Source organism: Neolamprologus multifasciatus, chromosome 14, assembly GCF_963576455.1.
Source record: "Neolamprologus multifasciatus chromosome 14, fNeoMul1.2, whole genome shotgun sequence".
NCBI lineage: Eukaryota > Metazoa > Chordata > Actinopteri > Cichliformes > Cichlidae > Neolamprologus > Neolamprologus multifasciatus.
Genome location: NC_140452.1, coordinates 37,643,234 through 37,664,147, shown reverse-complemented (window position 1 = coordinate 37,664,147; position 20,914 = coordinate 37,643,234). Strand labels below are relative to the sequence as shown.

General features: G+C 41.9%; 1 protein-coding gene across 6 annotated transcripts in view; it reads left to right on the top strand.

Annotated features, from left to right (window-relative positions):
- bcas3 (BCAS3 microtubule associated cell migration factor) overlaps window positions 1-20,914 on the top strand; it is a 367,208-nt gene that overhangs the window by 215,551 nt on the left and 130,743 nt on the right. Inside the window, exon 24 of one of the 6 annotated variants that reach the window (XM_085130749.1) lies at window positions 2,483-4,257. The exons of the other annotated variants lie outside the window; for them this stretch is intronic. Within the exon in view, the coding sequence (XP_084986875.1) occupies window positions 2,483-2,622 (140 nt within the window). The 3' untranslated portion in view covers window positions 2,623-4,257. Of the gene's footprint in view, window positions 1-2,482; window positions 4,258-20,914 lie in introns of those variants that run through there. 6 annotated transcript variants of the gene reach the window in all.

Here is a 20,914-nt window from a genome sequence, read left to right as displayed (position 1 = left end):
TCTAGGTTGGCGAGTCCCGCTCCATTGTTTGCCTAAAAAAGGAGCGACAGTAGGGAAGCTACAAAGTATCAAATGGAAGTCCGTATTTTAGTGTTTACTGTTGTTACGATCCGACGTGCCCAGACAAATCCTGCCGAGTCCAGTTTAACCCAACTTAACGTAAGTTGAGTACTTGCTTTGCCACCATTATAAAAGGATTTTACCTTTGCGTTTGGAGGGAAACAGGAAGAATAAGCACTGCTGGTGGAAATATAATATTTTTCTGTTTATTACTAGAGCGAAGCCTAAAGTGCCTCTATAGATTCATGTGCCATGCAGGGATGTTCCCTTCAGGAAGGCAGGCACAGAACCTCATAGGCTCATTGACATCTTTGTGACCCTTAATGCACAACACACTCACTGCTGCCTCTCCTTTTGTGTGAACCACTGCTATGATTGTGTTGTTGGGAGAGGAGGAGGGGCAAGTTGCTCCAGGGGCAAGCTGAACTTCCTGTGAAGGTGTAAGGGATAAATGAAGAGAGCGATGCTGGGAAAGGGCGAGGCTGTGTGAGGAGATGAGAGTCTGAGCCCAGCTTAGACATCCTCCTTTCAGAGACTCTTGACATCCCTACCGGCAATCATATTTTCTGTGGCTTTAACACACATCTCTCTTTCCTACGCACACACACACACACGCACGCTTGTTTTTCTTATTCTTGCGCTCTTTTCTTTTCTCTCGTCCCCCGTTCTGACCCTAAGCGCTGCTTTTACAGAGAGCAGAGACACTTTGTGCTGTTGGACCACTTGTAAAGCTTCTATCCCTTTCATTCTCTCTGGCTTCGGCGCGCATCAAAAGCAGAGGCTGTTTAACAGCGCCGCCAGCCGCTGCAGGTCACAGCAAAGGACAGAATGGCTAAGTGTGGAGGCTCATGCTGCCCTGTATTTGAGTTTACTGCCTGAAAGCAGTTTGCGTTTTGATGTGGAGAAAGAGGGAGCAAGAGTGATATTATGAGGTCTCTACATCAGTCCTCTGAGACGGCCAGAAATACATCAACACTACGTTTTCAAACACATAAAAGAAGCCATGTATGGAAATCTTCAGTGTGATTACGATAGAAGTTGAATAGGTGAACACGGTGTGTCACTGCTTGTCACTTCCCTGAACTTAACAGTATGTTTAATTATTTAAACTTAACCATGTAGGTGGCAAATGCCACAATTTTTAGGGTTGTGCAGCCCTGACATGTATTCAGGAACGCGGCCCTACAATCTGCTTCTTTTGTTTTGTTTTTTCCCTTATTTTCTGTCATATATGCGGTCGATAAGTGTTTGGACACTGTTAACAGTATGGCTTGATATTAACCCTTTAAAACCGGTCAGAGCGGCACGCTCTGTTTTGCGTAACTATTTTTAAATCCCGGTAGCTCTGCAACCACGTGAGCTAGCGCAATAATTTTTTTTGCATATGAAACCGGAGGAGTTGTACTTACATCTTATGCCATCAGCTTGTCCTCGGTCACAGTTTCCTTCCACATAAGCTTTGCAAAAACTGCATAAAAAGCACTTGCAGCAACAAAAACATAATATTCCAGAAACATGCTTTGCCGATCCGATCAGCTGTTCGTAACACTTCCTACATTGGAATAGACGTCAGCGCGAACTAACGCATGTCCGCCATGACCTGCCCGAAACCGGAAGTGACGTCATTTTCGCGTCAGTTTTTTACCATCAGGCCCTCATGAGCCTATACTGGTGTTTTTAAAAGTTATGTTTGACTTTATGACTTTCTGAGTCGTTTCTGGGATGCTTAGGACTCATATTGCACTGCTGGAAATAGTTTATTTTGATGCATATGCTGCTTTTTTGCAAATTTGCATTATAATATTTATTTTCATTTTTCCTGCAGTGTATAAAAATTGGTGTATTTCAAAAATAAAACTATGAAGACACTCAAAATAAATTTCCTGTGGTGGGAAACTATTTTGTGCAACTTTTTTGTATTTACAGTTTTGAGGGATAAGCCTCTTAAATTTCTCTAACTAGAAATATATGTTAAAAAAACTAAAACGATTTTCAATTTGTTTGTAGTTTATTGCACTTTTTTGCAATTTATGTAATTACTATGCACTTAATGCAGACATATTATTAAAATCTGGGCTGTAATGGTTGTATTGATGTATAGCAACTTGAAATGCTCCCAAAAATGGCTCCACAGCAGGTAAAAATATAATATCAGCTCTGGCGGACTTGGTTCTATGGTAGGTCTTAAAGGGTTAATTGTGATCTAACCACTTTATCTGTCTGGGATTATTTTCTTAAACTCACTTTAATTATCTTACAATGTTTCATGGAATCGTTTGCCTGCTTTCCTGTAAGCAAAGGAAATATTGTATAAAGTTGTTACTACATGCCATATATAATAGATTATTTCATGACTGAGCTGTTTTCTCTCTCTCTTCCATGTGCTGTTGTCCTTGTGCCCCGGCCTCATGCGCTGATACAGGTGAGTGCTCCATGTCGCTCTCTCCTCCTTGGTTTCAGTGTCAGGCCCTCAACACTCCCACCAAGGGACCCTCCATTCTCTCCCGACACCCTGTCATTATTTTAATCAAATGCAATTACCACCACTCTGAGGACAATTGAGTTTTGTTAGCTGCCCTTTTTCAGTTACCCCATGTCCCTGCCCCCAGCAGCCCACTGCTACATGCATCCACACACAGACACATGGACTACAACTGTCTTGAACAAAAGGACAGCAGTTTAAAGCCAGGCAGGCTTGAGTGGATAGGGGGTGAGGGGGGAATGAAAACACACATTGTACTGTGCACGATTCGCCAACCCAGCGTTGGTCCGCAGGGCGGGGCTATCAGTGCAGCGGTGAAGAATCTGATTGAAGTGTTAAGAGAGATTGTGTTTGGGTGGCTTGTCTGGGTCAAACGCAGAGTGTGTCTTAGACTGTGCCTCTGTGCGGTTTTGCTGTATCATCCAGCATCCTTTGGTCTTGAGGTGGGCGAGGCCGGTGGGGAAGGGGGGTTAAAAGACCGTGCGACGCTGCAGTGGGACGAGGCGTTGAACTGACCGCTTTTGTGCCGTGTGATTAACGGAGCAGGCCGGCATTTGTTTTCACCCCTCCCGTTCTGTTTGCGCCACTGCAAAATATGTTTTCAGATCGTCTCAGAAGGAAGGGGGAGATCGGTTAAGAGTGGAGGACAGTTATGTCTGTGTAAAGGAAGGGAGATGAGGAGGAGGAGGCAGCTGCTGAATAGCCTCCTATGTTGTAATCAGCAGGCTGAGCCCCCCAGGATGGGGGAAGAAGAGTGGGATAAAGACTGTAAGTGTTCTGAAGATGTGACCGCCACACCACGACTTCTTTTGCCTTGTGGGCACAAGGAAAGAATTCACAGATCTGTCATCTGCCAGACATTACCCTAACACCCCCCACCCTGCACACACACCACCACCTCCAGCCCCTTTCTTTCACACACATCCACATCCCTGCCTGTTTGTCTCCCAGCCACCCTGAGGATTCTTTCATGTAACTTTACGTGACCTCCACCCCAGACCAGACAAACAGGAATAAGAGGTCCCCTCCTGGTGTGAGAGGTCTCTGAAGTGTCTCTGAAACTTATGACTTTCAAGGTTATAGCCCAGGTAGACTTGCAGGCTCATATATAGATTGTGAGTCACCCTTGTCTGTTGTATATATGTATAAAATTTGCAAAATGGCCAAAGGTGGGACTAAAAGAGCGTGATGATGCTCATGCTCCAACGAGAAGGTAATATAAACACGACACACCAACAGGGTGGAGGAACTCCTCATGCATGGCGACGAACCAAACATGTCATGTTTCTGTTTGCTGTGTTTGGGACACAGAAAACAGACAACGTTGACTCCCACAGCATCACGTATTCTAGCAGGGAGGGGCAGCTGATGTTTCCCGACCAAAGATATGGATATCGAACAGGACAAGACATTAACATTTCACCAGCACCTTTTCTCTCCTCGCCCTCTTCCTCCTTTTTTGACACGGCGCTGGCATTCCCCACAGCAGTGGCACACTGGAAGAAGTGCCGCGATCCAAAGACACACCCACATCGCAATGGGAAACGGAGCACAGCGAGCTGAGGAGAGGTAGAGAGGGCTGCTTGGAAATAAAAGGAAAAAGCTTATGGAGTCTTAGTAAGGTGTGGAGCCGCAGTGTGCCCTCCGTGTAAGGGACAAGGGTTCAAGTTTTTCGCCTCGATTTCTCACACTTCTGTGTCTCAGCAACAAAACCCCCCCCCCCCAAAAAAAGTGAAGCGTTCCTGTGGTTAAAGAGCCCCGGGCAGTGTGCTAGCACTCACTTCTCTGTCAGCTTTTAAAAGCACTTTTTCATCGTCCTCACGTCCTGACTTTCACATGGTGCTTTTAATGATCTGTGCTGTGCTGTGCTGAGTGTGTTAAAGGCTAAAAGTGAAATAACAAAACATCCACAGGCCACAAACAGTGAACGACTGCTGAATTTGTTTGGTTTGATCTCATTCTGGGTGTATTACTTTCAAAAAGTATTTTAAAAGTACTATAGTAGTACTAGTGAAACACATTGTTTTTAGCTCCTCGTCCTTTAAGCCAACTGTCGTCTGATTGGCTGCCTTTTACAAACAGAAGTGCTGGGGTTTCAGTCTTTGAAGCAGAGCTAATCAGGTCTGCTTTAGCTTTTATATTTGCTAGCTCTTACAGTTCTCTCCGCAGCAGCTTTGTATTATTAGTGTTAGAGCTCATGCTATACGATGAAGGATGTTAGCTCCTATGCTGCAAAATGGTGACGATAACGGTTTCAATAATAAAATGAAGAAAGTCGCAAGACTGAGCTGGAAAAGTATTACAGCAACTGAGAAATGACAGGGTCACAGCAGACCTCGTAGCTCTCGTTTCATTTCATATGGTTTCTTAATAAAAGACTAGACATAGTTAAGGCCAGAAATAGGCTGTGCTCTACCCAGCCCTGACCATCTGTGCTGTTTACTTTGAGCATGACATTAACACCCAGCGTACATATGTTAAGAGCCTTCTCTGAAAGTACAGTGTGCGGTTGAACCAGGGGATTTGTTCAAATTAGGCTCTTAAAGATCATGTAACATAAGTGGAAACAAATGTGGATACCTCTGCCATGTTATTCTTCCGATGCTCTGCCAAAGCCCTGGGCTTGGAGACAGCTCGTGTCTCGGCAGTGGAGTCGAATCCAGCCGAGAACATGCAGAACACAGGACTTTTTTTCTCGTGCCGGCTGTTTGTTACTCTTGAAGCTCGTTTTTATGAGACACCTAGGAGTGTTTAGAGAAGCCCGATTCTCGGGCCTCCATAATACAGCCTGTGTGTAGGAGTCCCAAGTTATGCCTAATGCGTAATGTCCATTGAGTTGCCTGTTATACATGGTAATGAATGGTGGTCAGAGAAACAGTGTCCTGTATCAAAGAGCTGAACTAACATGCCTTTCTCACGGAGCCAGAGAAGTGGCCCTTTGTCACGGCGGTCGCCTGCTATTGACTCCCAGCGTCTCACAAAATATGCCCCATTGTTGGTGAAGGCCAACTCCGTTTACAACTCTGAAATGACAGCATTCCTGAAGTCAGCAACACCAGCCTCTTCTCTTATAACTTCCAAAAACGATGCCAAAAGAATACTTTTAGAACTATTAGTTTTTAGTTTTGATTACTATTCTTATTCTTACCCACTCTCTTTTTGTGGAACTGTACTATTTTGATGTTTGTGTGTGTGCATGAAAAACTGGGACTGTTGTGGAGGGCCACTCTAATACGCCAAAACTAAAACTCAGTTCTGCTCATCGTTAATTTTGTCTCTTTATAAACTGCTATTTGTAAGACAAAATATTAGAATCAAGCAATGAAAATGTTAATAGTTGGAAAGTGTTGAGAAGGTGGTGGAGTGGTTAGCTAGAACGTCTTTCTATGTGGAGTTTGCATGTTCTCCCTCACCCACACAGGCTTTCCTTCCTGGTTTCCTCTGGGTGGTCAGTAAGACTAGAAAAGAGTGCTTGTGTCACATGATGAGAGTCTCTTATTCTGTCTCTAACCGTAAAAGCAGGACAGCCAGGACAGAGAAGTCTGCTCTTGACCCCCAAAACATATGAGGAAGTAAGGGTTTAAATTTCATTGCTTCTTAAAGTCTGGGGCATGTGGTGTTCAAGAACAGTGTAGCTCATATCTGTCTGCAACTAAGCAGACTAAACCCTTGGAGAGTGCAGGGGGCTTCTTTCTCTGTGAAAACGGTGGCAGTGAAAATGGTGCTCGAGTCCTTCTTAAAAGCCTTACCACCACCATCTAGTTCCCTTTCGTGGCGCCGGTCGTGTTGGAATGTTTTTCATCACAAAAGTCTATCTCTTTGGCTCCGGCGTGTGTCTGCGAGTAAGAGGGAAGCTCAGAAAAGCATTTATTTATAGGTATCTGAAAGCCGCTGGGCCCTGATACTCTGGGATGTATAATGACGTGCCTTTGGAAAAGCAAAAACAAAATCCCTTACAGCCAAAACGAGCTATTTTTATCACTTAGGTTAGCTCCCAATTGTACTCCGTAAAAGCTGCGTTCTCAGCCTACCCCTCGTGCCCACGCTAGCTTGTTGGTACAAATACTGTTTTAGGTTGCCCAGAACCGATGCAGGTGTCCAGTGAAAGCTTATACGCCAGAAATCTCGATGACCGCTAAGACGATATGGGGTTTAAGAGTGAGCAGCTCCAGGTCTTAGTGCCGTTTGCTGTTTTGTCATCAGAAATGTAGAGTATTTCTAGGCCCAGGCGTCTTCAAATATTGTCTGAATTGAATCACTAACTCTGGCGCTAACAACCTCAATGATGAAGTCAGCACCTCTCAACATCTTGCCTCTTAATGGAGTCTTCACTGCCTTTGTCCTTAAACATCCATTTCCATTAATTATTCAGAGGGAGAAAGGAAAACCGTTTGAGTGGGTAACACTGATCCAGTGTACTCAACCAATCTATGCAGTGTAAGTAATAAAATACCACACACTCAGACGACACAATAAAAGAGATTGAGACAGAGGAGATGCTTGTTAAAAATGTAAGTAGACGGAAGCTACCAGAAGACAACAGAGGGAGGAGGAGGCGGCGGCTCGGAAGTCAAAAGACACAGCAACAACATCTTAGTGTCTGGGTTAATCAGCGAAACAGGCCGATAGCAGCTGGTGTTTCACTGTATCCGCCCGGTCCACGGAGGGCTACTGTCTAAGCAGAAGCTGAGTTGATGTGATGCGCCCCCGGTGCAGCTGAGTGATACTAATTGGGATTAGCGCTGATTGCGCTAAAGTGACACGAGACATTCCAGGGCCCAGCCTTCCAGACTCCTCTCACTACACTGTCAAACTCTGCCGTATGTTTTCCTCTCGTCCTCGGGGCTTCGGGAAGATGCAGTGCACAGAAAGTACAAGCAAAATTAACCTGAAGAGTTTTTCTGGAATAAAAAGCAAAGGACCGAAAGTGTCGTTCGACCGTTGCCCAGGCTTGAAAAGGTCACGGCGCACTTTTGAACTTTCACTTTGAATAAGGTTAGCTTTCCCTCGCTAGAATGGAAAAAGGGAGGGGTTGGAAATCCATAAGACATCCTGCAAAGATGTATCCACTCCAGCTCTGCTACCAGTCTCAGTTAGATCGTCATTGACAGGAGGCTTTTTCACCCCGAATTTGATAAACCCACCCAGCCAACCGGTGTGAAGAGAAGAGCTCGGAGAGAAGATGATTTTTTTTTCCTCTGGATTTTGGAGGGGGGCTTTTCGAGGTATTAGATCCATGAACTGGGAGTGCTGTATTGAATATTTTATCGACTGTCTGCTTGCCCCGTGCTGACCTGCCTGACATGCTAAGTTCCTGGCTCGCTGGAGACGCCACGTCACTTCGCATCAGCCCAGCCACCCATGAGGCTCCCCTGCATTTCCTGTGAATAAACTCGCACACAGTGGGGGAGGAAGAGAGGCCAGGGCACAGGGGCACTGGGGCTGACATGAGGAGAAAACACACACATTCTTTCTCTAAAGAACAACACACAACCTTGGCTACAGTATGAACTCCCTTGGTCAGAGCCCGATGAATCCTCTGAAAGCATCCAGTGAATTGAAACGACCTGAAACCTCTATTTTAATTACAGCTTCACTGCTCATAAAGTTTGCTCCAACAAAGCGGTGCCGAGCTAGCTTAATTAGATGTGAGCACAACAAATAATCCCACAAGTCTTCATATCTAAACCTGTCCATGTATTATCTCATTTGTGGTGCTTGTTAGTAGGAACTAAAAGTCGTATCTAAATGAAAATGTTTGTCTGCTGGCTTTAGTGGATATTAACATGTTTTATATGAAAAAACTGAAAGAAATATCGTTCAGTTTCTCTCTGGCCTTACCCTGTAATTATGAAGCATTTTAGATAAAAGGTGACCAATCAGGACCGCCATCTTTTTCGCATGACGTGCAAGTAACATTTGCACAACAGTAACAGGTTGAGAGTGACACAGTCTAGTGTGCATGGGGAGTTATGCTCCGAGGATGTGAGCGCACTCCCTCTCTCTCTCACCCAGCCCTCATCTCCATCCCTCTGTCTCTGGCTCATTACTGGCAGTGGGGCTTCCTAATGTGTTAAAACTCAGTGGGGTGGAAACGTCAGCCAACGGACTTTGGTCCCCCAACGGTCTTTACTTATTCATGCAAGCACTTGCCTCTCTACAGGACAGTGTAGCATTGACCCAGGAGGACAGCAGGGCTGAGAAGAAAATGACCCCGCACCAGGGTCACTCAGCATTTTAGGCCAATGAGTAGACGAACATCAGCTTCAGCGTAGCGTCGAACTCAATGAAAATGTGCCAACGTCACATATTCTTCTTTAGTGCACCATAATGTGACTGCAAGGCAAATTCAAATAGATAATGCTTTACCAGGAATATAAACAAAGCAATTCATGACTTTAAGTCTACAAAAACGTGTTATATATCCAAATGCATTTATTTGTTTGTCATAGTTTTGGTTAGCATCCTTTAAAGCTGCAAAAACTCCCAACTGTCAGCTTTAATATTAGATCAGCTCTTTGATCTTGTAACTGTACTTTGCATATTAGTTTGTGACAAGAATTAGGGAACTAAGCATTGTACTCTATATTTAAACCAGTTTGTGCAGTAATTAATGTCACTACTGTAATTACAACTGTAGTTATTTTCCATGTTTTTGAGGAGCCACTGTTTATTTTCACTCCTACCTTGAAGTAAGCAAACGGATGAAGTTTGGATTGAAGCAAAAAATGAAAACACTTGTATGGTACACTTCCCAACCAGGCAAGTGTCTGTTCAGGATCGCCATCTGTGGGGTTCAAGATTCAAGCTCTTTATTGTCAGTTCACCCCAAGCCCCCCCCTCCTATGGTGCATTATAAGAATATAAAAATATAAATTAAAAATAAATAATAACTTGCTAGTTTGGGGTAAAATACAGAGCTAAAAAGGTGGATTGTGCTGTAGGTGCTGAATACCAGGTCCAAGTTATGAGTCAGGATATCGTAGACAGGACATGTGCAATATAGCATTATGTAGATGTGTTCAGTAACTGGTCCAGTCTGGGAACAATATGCTTATCTGCACACCTCAGGTTACATGTGTCATTGTAGGCAGGCTTACAACACATGGTTAAATCTGAGTTGTCAGATGCCCTGCCCAAAAATAGTCCAAGTGCTGGCCTAGTAATGACACGTCCTATTCGTCTATTTACTATTTAATATCTCGTCACATCACTAATTTACACTTCTCAGTCCCACTTGCAGATTGTCAACAATTCCAGTCGTTCCTCCCACGTCTTCCTCCGTTCTGTAACCCTGCCTTCCTCCTCTTCCCTCTCCCACCATGCCCATCACATAGTCATCCCAGAACATTTAGAGAAACCCTCCAAACGTGTTTGTTTGCCTTTCTGTCATCGTCATTTGCCAAAACCCCCAACCGCCGAGCCCCTGACACGATGTTTTACAGTTGGCCCTTCAAAGAACTTGTGGACCTTCAAAATGAAGTTGGCTGTCAGCGTTTTCCCGCACATCAGCAGCCACAGAGAATGTGATTTACCAAGCAGGGTGTGTTCCTCCGCTTGCTAATGCGATGGTTTTTGACAGTGTTGTGGTTAAGTTGTCTGAGCTTGGTTCTGGGGAGGTTCAGCTACCATAAATCAGAGTTAAGCATGACTAAACATTACGTTTCACTTCAGAATAGCCTAGAACAACACAACAGCTTTCAGAAAATCAGATTATAGATTGATAGATCACATGTGGGCTTTTATGTGGTGAGAAAATATCGTTTTCTCCAAAATCTTCACCTTTATACAGATCAGATGCAGACTAACGCAGTAACGCCGTTCCTTCTGTACCTGTACTCACTGTTGTAGCTATGCTCAAGAACCTTCATCACATAAATAGTAGATGAAACTGAGTGGCACTGACTGACACTCGCTCACGGTAACCTGACTGTAGACCAGCAACAATGAAATAGGGCTTGGAGATATTTTTTATCTCCATATGAATTATTAAATAACTTACTTAACCTCGGTTCTTTTTCTTTGTATTATCAGTATTCAGCATGTACAGATAGCATGTCTGCTATGTGATTATTGTACCTCATTGGTTATTTAAGATTTTGTATTTTTTATGCACTTTTTGCCGAGCAGAGAGCGGTGTATTAAGAAAGAAGCTTTGACACAGGTGTGTGTTGTAGAGAAAAGGGATAAAACTGTGGTCCATATGCTCCTGAGAAGATCTCAATGTGGTTATACTAAAGGCAGAAACACTTTTATCGCATTACGAGAAAGATTTGGAATAACTGTAAAGTGTTAAATCGCTGCCAGAAGCGTATGTCTTCGTTCATTTGTCTTAGTCTCAACAGCTTACCCAGTTCAGCTGGTTCAGCTAAACTGGTGCCTGTCCCAACTGTCACAGGGCGAAAGGCAAGGTAGAGCTGAGACACGTCGCGAGTTGTGAGTCTATTAATCACCTACGACCAATTTGAAATCAACATTTAACCCAACAAGCAGGTCTTTGAGTTGTGGGAGAAAGCCTGAGAGATCCCACACAAAAACACCACAGTGGGTGTGGAATTGAACCCTTTTTGAATTTGAATGTATTTATTTAAAAGGGACAGTGCAGTTAAACATAGTTCAAGTGCAAGACATGAGACTGATGTGCCGCACAGGTTTATAGCTACTGCTAACTTTCAACAATTGTCCCTTGTTGGGCTTCAATCTAAATAAATACATATTACAATAAAACATACATTTTCATAAAACCAAATCACATCATAAATACAATTACAAGTGATAGACAATCATTTAAAATAAAATTAAAATCATCAGATAAAATGACTACAACTTTGGTTTCCCTTTAACCAAACTTTAACCTTCAATGTAAAGGATCTAATGTCTGTAATCAGTTTGATATCGGTTAGAAGTGTGCTCCACAGATGGGAAGCCTTTATAGAAAAAGCTGACTGACCGAATGTAGATCTGCGATATAATATCTTGCAGTTGCCGTTCACCTTACTCCTAGTAACACGATTACTGTCTTGTCTCTGAATGTATCTATTGAGACACTCTGGGGCCATCCTATTTATACATTTAAAAACTAATTTAAGATAACACCAATGATTAAAACTCTTAAAACTAAGTAAGTTATATTTCTGTAAAATGTGACAATGATGCCACCGAACCAATTTTTTATCCATTATTTTTAAGGTTTGATTATATAAGGACACCACAGGCTGAAGTGTAGATGGTGCTGCTTGGGTCCAAACTGTCATACAATATGAAAAATGAGAAAATATCATAGAACGCATAAATAACTGAGCTTAAGTGGGTATATAGTGCTGAATTAACTTAAAACAATTCAGATTAGCCTCGACCGTCTTAGAAATCTTCTTTACATGCTTGTCAAATTTAAGATGTGAATCTAAAATTATTCCTAAAAACTTAAGATCTTTGACCTCCTTTATTTCTTCGTTCCCTAGGTTGATTTTAAAATCATCAGATGAATTTTGTCTCCTAATCGAAAAACACACAGAAACCCAGGACTTTATTGCTTTGAAGTCACGGTGCTAATCACTGCAGCGCCGTTACACCAACAAACACCTTCATGTCGTAGAACATCTTTAACTCTTCACTAACAGAAATCTGATCGTTCGATCCACATAAACTCGGTACAGAAGCCCAGCTCGCCATCCCAGTGTGGCCAGTAAACAAGGGCTCACTTTCCCAACTAAGATCTGGTAATATCTCTATGCCACGAAGAAGACACGCCTACATCATCGACTCTGACACTGTAACAACGGTTTTAGTGCAGCAGTGGATTTGTGACACATTTGGGATCATTTCCCTTTTTTTCCAGAGGAAGCAGAATTAAACTTTCATGTTTTTGTAATATCATCATTCCCTCTTTGTTCCCTAAATACTTCCTCACAGCAAGTCTCAGGAGGTCAGCGCCAGTCCCCGTATCATGTCCACTGCCTTACAACTGCTCACCCACTCCACTGGCCCTGCCATGCTGCACAATAAATGCCTCTCACAACTGTTGCAGCCCCCTGTCCTCTAAGTGCCCTCGCTCCACAGAGAAGTCCCCGACAGCAGCACCATAAGTGTTGTCAGCGAACACCATGAGCTTTATAATAACAGCGCTGCACTGCAGCAGCGACACAAGACACCATCACGATTTACTCTTTTATAACTGACTCCTGCTTGTTTATCTGGAGAACATCCACAGGACACACGATGTGAAAAAGTGTTTTTTTCCATCTTTGTCAAAGTTAAATTATAAAGCAAATGTTAATGTCAGACAAAGATAGCCAGAACGAAAAAACGCTATCTAAACCTAAGAAAAATCATAAATGAACTGATTAACTATTTATTTTATTTTCACTGGCTACATCCAGGTTTTATATCCACTATTCACAAATAGAGAAATCTTCCCGTGAGCTTAATAGAAAAGAAAAAGACAAATTTCAGGCAGTGTTAAGAACATATAATGTGTTCATATTGTGTTAAATAGGCAACAGGAAGGATCACAGAAGATTAAATGATATACAAAAACCAGGAGGCTGGAGAATTCTTAAAAATACAACGCCTCATCATCACATGTGCTCTAAATCTGCAAGTGTAGTAAAATATATTATTTCATAACCAGCAAATGGTTATTGTAGCTGTTGTGGCGAATCCACTAAGCCAAAAAAATGGATCGGACATCAGTTGTAGAAACGATAGTCTTTATATAAGGCTTCAAAAAGGGGAATGTACAACAAATAAACTGCTCGACATCAGAGCAACATGTAATGGCTTCCCGAAACTTTCTTTGCTAGCTAAAAACCCCAGAGTAACTTTCGTCTACCACAAAGGATTCTGGGAAACGCAGTTTTCTAATGAAAATACCTGTTAAATGCTCCCCTTTAGCAGAAAATTAAATCTATAATTAACAGCTCTCACTAAACATGTGACTAACACTTAAATCACTTACAAAATAACCAAAATGCTGTTATCAAACAATAAACTGCAATAAAGTTACAATAGTAGCCAACCCTCACCATGTCCCCTAAAGCTGCCATTATTGGTGGAAATATTAGACTTTAACAAATAGTATAGTTTTGATCTAGAAGTATTAAAATTATGTATTAGTGATTTGCAAATATCAAAAATAATAACAAATAATCAATGCTTTTGAATTCACCACTTTATATCTTAAAATATAGCATGCACTGCTTCTATAAGCAACTGAAAAGTAAGTAAAATACAGTTTTGCAGTGTTTGTTAAAGGATTAAATCCACTAATCTGGCAGAAACTACATAGATGTGTAGCAGCACACTCGTATAATGAGTATCTCAAGTTGCTCAGCTCCATATGATCCCATTAGAATTTAAAGTCTGTGTTTTTTCTCTCTGTAACACCATTTCCCTTCTTGCTAATTGCACTCACAGCCATTGCAGCACTTCCTCCTCTAGCCTGTGATCTAAAGCACTCCGTCCTTCCCATGACCACAACACATTTCCATACAGTCACGCTACAGGTCAACAAGCTTGGACAAACATCATTTCCCACTCAAGAGGTGTTCTTTCCAAGCTGCCGCCAAACCGCTACCACCCCAGGGTGTCAGTAAGCCATTAAAAGCCAGTCTCCTAAAACAGTTTCTTAGCTCACCCAGCTTGCTTCTTCTCTCAGGCCATATTAAATAAATAAAGCCAGCGGCACTCTCGGAGTCTGGGCGAGAGAGATTGTGCAAAGCGAGACGGAGTGAGAGGGTCACTCTTATATGTTGCTAAAACGCTCCAAATGTAATTCAGCCTCAGGTCAGAACTTTAAAAGTGTTGCAGTGCGTTCTCCCGAGTTTGTATGTTGGCACCAAATGTGTCTGAGTGTGTAAAAGGGGACGGTTTTTAAAAGGTTTGGAGGAGTGAAGGTCAGGTGATGGAGAAAGCATTAACAGAAAGCCTCTCTGCTGCTCTCCCTCCTGCTCTTCCTCTCTGCTGCCCATGAAAGTTTGATGTCGGAATTAGGTTGTTGACTCATCTCGCACCTCTGTGTTCATAGTATTGACAGGCTGCCAGCGGACTGCTGGGCGGGCTGAGATAGCCACTGAGTGTCTATTCCCTCCCTCGCTGTCTCACTTCCTCTCTTTCTTTCACTCTCCTTTTGCTTCGGCATCAGCCAACAGCATCAGAAGTGTTTTAACAGAGCTTTAATGGTCCCAGCCCCAAACCTCACCTCCAGCACACACTCACGCTCCCTCGCTCTGAAACACTCGTGCACACACACACGCACACACACCATGAGTTGGAAATAGCTTGCTGGTAGAGAAAAGTGTTGAACAGAAAAAAGAGAGAGCTCGTTGTGCTGATGGAGGATGACATGCCCTCCTTTTCTCACCCCCAGCTCTCCTAGCTTCCATCTTCCATATTTCTGCACACTGGCTCACGTGACCAGACTGCCTTGATTTATTGTTTGATTTACTTTGTGTTTTCTTTAAAGTGGCTCATCTAATGTAGCTGAGGACACTCTGTGTACCTTTTATTTTATGTGGCGACACGCTTTATTGGATACACGGACTTTAACATGCCGTGAATTACCGAAGAAATAAACATGGAGATTTGTTTTGTTTGGCTCTTCCATTCGTCATCTCAACTGGCTTAGAGATGTATGAAATGCTATTTTTTTCTTTTGCATATTTTACCCTCATTTGTTTGTTAATATATAAGTAATCTAAGACAAGTTTTATACTTTCTGAGCTGGTTTAAAGCTACAGACATTTCTTGGATGGGATTCATTGGGTCTACATTCATCCTGTTGCTCTTTAGCTTCACATGTCTGCAGAGACTTGCTGTATCATGACTCAAGAGTTGGGAGTTCGCCTTGTAATCGGAGGGTTGCCGGTTCGAGTTTGGACAGTCTCGGTCGTTGTGTCCTTGGGCAAAACACTTCACCCGTTGCCTACTGGTGGTGGTCAGAGGGCCCGGTGGCGCCAGTGTCCGGCAGCCTCGCCTCTGTCAGTGCACCCCAGGGTGGCTGTGGCTACAATGTAGCTGCCATCACCAGTGTGTGAATGTGTGTGTGAATGGGTGGATGACTGGATATGTAAAGCGCTTTGGGGTCCTTAGGGACTAGAAAAGCGCTAAATACAGGCCATTTACCATTTATTAAAAGGGATGATGTGCAGTTGTTCACAACAAGTGACACAAAAGGATTCATGGCGAGTTTAAACGTAGTCAGCCTGGTGTTCACAGATGTGTGACGTGTAGCCACAGATCAGCATTTACATCCTGTCACACAGTTCGTTAACATTACCTTAATCCCTTTTGGACTTTAGCTCTGCTGGAGCCACCGCAAACTTTATTCATCTGTGCATTCAGCTCTGGACCCTTTGGTTAAACCTAAAGACGAGTTGTTTTTAAATCTTTTTATGTAAGATTGTATCTGTGTATGTCGTCAGACTTACATTCATGTCATACGTATTGTCTGCGGTTAACGAATCTTTAAACTCAGTCTAGTGTAGAGATGCACTTCTATTAGTTTGTTTTTCAGCTGGTATTATTCTGTGATAGTCATCGTCTCTGTGATTGATTCTTATTCTTTAAGACCCTTTAAGACCTACCATAGAACCAAGTCCGCCAGAGCTTATATTATATTTTTACATGCTGTGGAGCCATTTTTGGGAGCATTTCAAGTTGCTATACATCAATACAACCATTATAGCCCAAATTTTAATAATATGTCTGCATTAAGTGCATAGTAATTACATAAATTGCAAAAAAGTGCAATAAACTACAAAAAAATTTAAAATCGTTTTTGTTTTTTTAACATATATTTCTAGTTAGAGAAATTTAAGAGGCTTATCCCTCAAAACTGTAAATACAAAAAAGTTGCACAAAATAGTTTCCCACCACAGGAAATTTATTTTGAGTGTCTTCATAGTTTTATTTTTGAAATACACCAATTTTTATATACTGCAGGAAAAACGAAAATAAATATTATAGTGCAAATTTGCAAAAAAACAGCATCTGCATCAAAATAAACTATTTCCAGCAGTGCAATATGAGTCCTAAGCATCCCAGAAACGACACAGAAAGTCATAAAGTCAAACATAACTTTTAAAAACACCAGTATAGGTTCATGAGGCCCTGATGGTAAAAAAACTACACTTCCGCGAAAATGACGTCACTTCCGGTTTCGGGCAGGTCATTGTGGACATGCGATAGTTCGCGCTGACGTCTATTCCAACGTAGGAAGTGTTACAAACAGCTGATCGGATCGGCAAACCGTGTTTCTGGAATATTATGTTTTTGTTGCTGCAAGTGCTTTTTATGCAGTTTTTGCAAAGTTATATGTGGAAGGAAACTGTGACCGAGGACAAGCTGATGGCATAAGATGTAAGTACAACTCCTCCGGTTTCATATGCAAAAAAATATTGCGCTAGCTCACGTGGTTGCAGAGCTACCGGGATTTAAAAATAGTTACGCAAAACAGAGCGTGCTGCTCTGACCGGTTTTAAAGGGTTAAACAAGTCAAATAAGCCCATCGTGGTCTTGGTTTCCTTCACCTCTGATCTGATAGATAAGACATAGTTTGGTTCATATAATTAGTCCTGGAGTAACATAGTAATATAATACTTGTAGTATAAACTAGGAGGATTTTCCTCTCCGGTGTGAGGCGTACTTGAGCGGAAACTCCCGAATTTTTGAATGTTTTGCCATAAAAATAGTCACATTTAGTGCGGCCACAGTTTGTCATCTTTTGATGAGGTCTCATCCTGACTCATTCTTTCCTTTTGTCTGTTTTTCCCTCTGTTGTTCAGAGTCTCTTACCTCCCCGTCTCCTTTACTACGGCCCCTCCACCCTTAACCCCCAGCCCTTTCCTTCAGCTTCGAGTGTGTGTGTGTGTTGAAGGGCTTAGCCGTGATGAGACCCGTGCTAGGCCCAGCCAGAGGCAACGCTCATTAGCAGAATTTAGCCACACAGACGCTGAATGGGACGGCTTGTTGACATACACAATGGGATCAACCCCCTCACACTTGCACAACACACACATAACCAAATCGTGGCTCCAGCCTGACGCGTCATGCCCCCCTCTCTTACCCTCCTCAAGCTTGTGTGGATGTGTGCTAGAGCCACCCATCCAGAGAGCTGATGCCCTCTTTCCCTCACCTTATGCTGTCTCACTCAAAGTTACACATCTCACACATCCTGAATATACGTTTATATTCTGACTACATGCAGCAACAAATGCACATTAGCCACATTTTAGAGCACAATGCATCTATTGTGTGTTTGTGGCAACAACCAACGGCCCCTCACAGATTCTAGTACCTACATTGAAATGATCTCTTAAAGGGTTAGAGCATCCTCTAACTACTTACATCCCCACCCCTGATTTCATCAACACACACACACATGGTAATAGAATAAGCAATCCTAATACACAGTAAACTGACCAGTTAGTGCTAATAGGTTCTTTCACTTTGGCCTGGTTTAGTTGTCACATGGCAGTAGGACAAGGCTCCGTCTTATGGTCTCATCCACCCTGCCGGATGGGACATATCAGCTCCAATTTGGCCCATCGCCGCCTTTAAGAAAATTCATCAGGCCCTCGTTAGGAATGAAAGCACTCAGTGTACCAGGAGCCGAGGCAGATGGGAGATTAGTTCAGGCTCCCACGGACAGGGAATATAGAAGGAGGAGTTCTGTGTTTGTGTGAGCCGAGATGGAGAAAATGAGGGAACATAAGACTCTTAAGTTTTTGTGTGTGTGCGTCTTTCTATAGAGTCTGTGTTCTTGTGTGTTGAAGGTAGACGGTATATTCCTCTAAAGGGGAAAGAAACCACCGAGAGAACAAATTTCAGATATTTCAGAATAAGAAGAGAGTAAGATGCTGCACTCGGGCATTTTTAGCCAAATGCTGTTGCCTCCGCATTTCTTCACACAGCTGACCCCTGTGACTGCACGAGTTGCATTGTGGGAAACATCTGCAATGGGATGCAGCCATTTTTAATCAGTTCATCTTTGAATTACAGCCACATAATCCTAAAGTCAATCATTTAATCTTCTATTAGTAAACCATTTTTAATTGCAACATTTATAACTTTTTTTGGTTGTGTTCTCAGAAAATAAGCTACCTGATTCTGTCATTAGAGGGCACAATGGCTTGTTGCTAAGGTGGCACGTTCCACAGCTACTGCTGTGGTAGTGGGGGACTTAAATTTGGTGCCTTTGTGGTTTGTAACTCACAGAGACCAGTCTTGAACCGCATCTAACGATTTTGTTGGACTCTAAAAAGTGCAAATAGAGTATGCACTATGAAACATCCAAGTGACAACCTGTTGGTTTCCTCTCAGTTGATCTGAAAATCTCGTCAGTTTTGTTGTCTTTGAATGTTTTAGTCCAGTTTCCTGTACCAGTTGTATTTTTATCAGCTTTAAAACAATCTGAAATATATAAAAATATATAAAAAAGTTTGTTTTTGTTTTGGTTTGGTTTTCATAACCAAGTTAAAATACTTATGGTCCGTCCTTGTGGCTTAAACTAATGCGAAACAAAAACATTAATTTTGAGTTTAGAGACCCAGTGGAAATATAAGTAAATGATATCATTTATTAGAGCATTTGTTTGTTTGTTTTCAACCTCTGTCACAATGTCCAAAAATACATCTCTTACTCACAGGTGTGTCAAGGATCTCAATACTCAGCATAGTTACCCAACATCAGATTCAGTGTTTATACGTCATGTTTTTGTTTCTCCAAAGTCTGAATTTATCATTCATTGAAGCTGGATTACAAAAACTATCTTGGAGATATTTATAGTTTTAGGTTTTGAAGCTTTTTTCTTTCTGTTTTAAAAAAAAAAGTACAAAAAAAGAAAATCCCCATCTTTGTAAAACACAAGACCAAAGTATAAAAAACCCGTTCTGCCAGTGACAAGCTTGGTGCACAGGAACACTGTGTAATCAGGGCCTCTGGCACACCACAGAAGCCTTTTTTCACTTTGACCACAGATGTTATTTTTGCTCTCTGAGTTTTGATCACCACTGTTTCTTATTTCACTAGGTTCAGTTACTTCTGTAACCTTTGTGTGCACTCATTGGTGTGGAATGTCAGTAAACAAATATAGAGCAAAGCTGCAGAAAGTTGACATTGTGATGTCTTCATTATGTATACACGTGCTTAGCTTTGAGTAAAAAACGGTGTTAACAGAGAACTAAACTGACTATATCAGATGCCTGATGTGTGAGAGATGTTAACTAGATACAATAATGTGAGGTCATCGTATTAATGGAAAGAAGTGCATCTTATGTTGAATAAGATGGCGGAAGCAGCATAATTACTTCCATTTCTATGAAGCTGTACACCACACGCTGCTGATAGCTTACAGTAAATGAAAACATTGGCAGCGTGTCATGATTAATCATCTTACTCACCAGTTTCATTAAATGTTTTTGTCAGACTTTGTGGCTTTTGTGGATTCAAGGCAGTGCACAGGAGGTGTATCCTACCCTGCTTGCATCCTATCCTTTGTTTTCCTTGTGTTTTCTTTGCTGAAAATAAATGTTACAATGAGCTTTTTATGGTTCAAATTAGGGATGCAACGATACCAATTTTTTCAAACCGATACGATACCGATACTTGGATCTGAGTACTTGCCGATACAGAGTACAAAAACCGATACTTCTACCACACACACACACAAATACAATTAATTGGAAGACAGGTTTTATTTTATTCCCTGCCGATAAAAAATAAAATCTTAATGAAAATGACCACAAAAAAAATTTCAAGTGAAAAATAAGCACTTCTGTTAAATTATTGCAGAGTGTCCATAATGTAAACAAACAAACAAAATAATTATTATTAAATAAATAATAAAATATAAAAAAATTATGAAATAAATAATAAATAAAATAATAATTGGCCCCCTAGTGGCCAATCTAAAAAACTACAACAGAAATGACAAGCCACCCTCTGATTAATGAAATAAGTTGGTATCGGTTCATGGTATCGGTTAACTTTTATGAGTATGAGTACACACACATTTTACAGTATCGGCCCCGATACCCGATACCAGTATCGGTATCGGTGCATCCCTAGTTCAAATTGCTGTAGTTTCTATGATTGCCTTGGTTACTTGACACTGTGATAGTGTGCTGTTGAATCATAACCTGCATGTTGGGGCTGATATCCATATGTACCTTCCTCTGACTTACTGCTGCCATCATTCTTCTGCAGCTACACAGATTCTAGTACTTTTGGAAGCACGTAGCTTTATCTTTGTTTGGAGTCGAATAGCCTCGCTATGATCTGACAGATACTAGCCTGAAAGTTTAAGAGCATTGATCAACCATATCACCAGACTGGCCGTATCTGCTATTATATAGGTTGACCAGTCAAGGAATA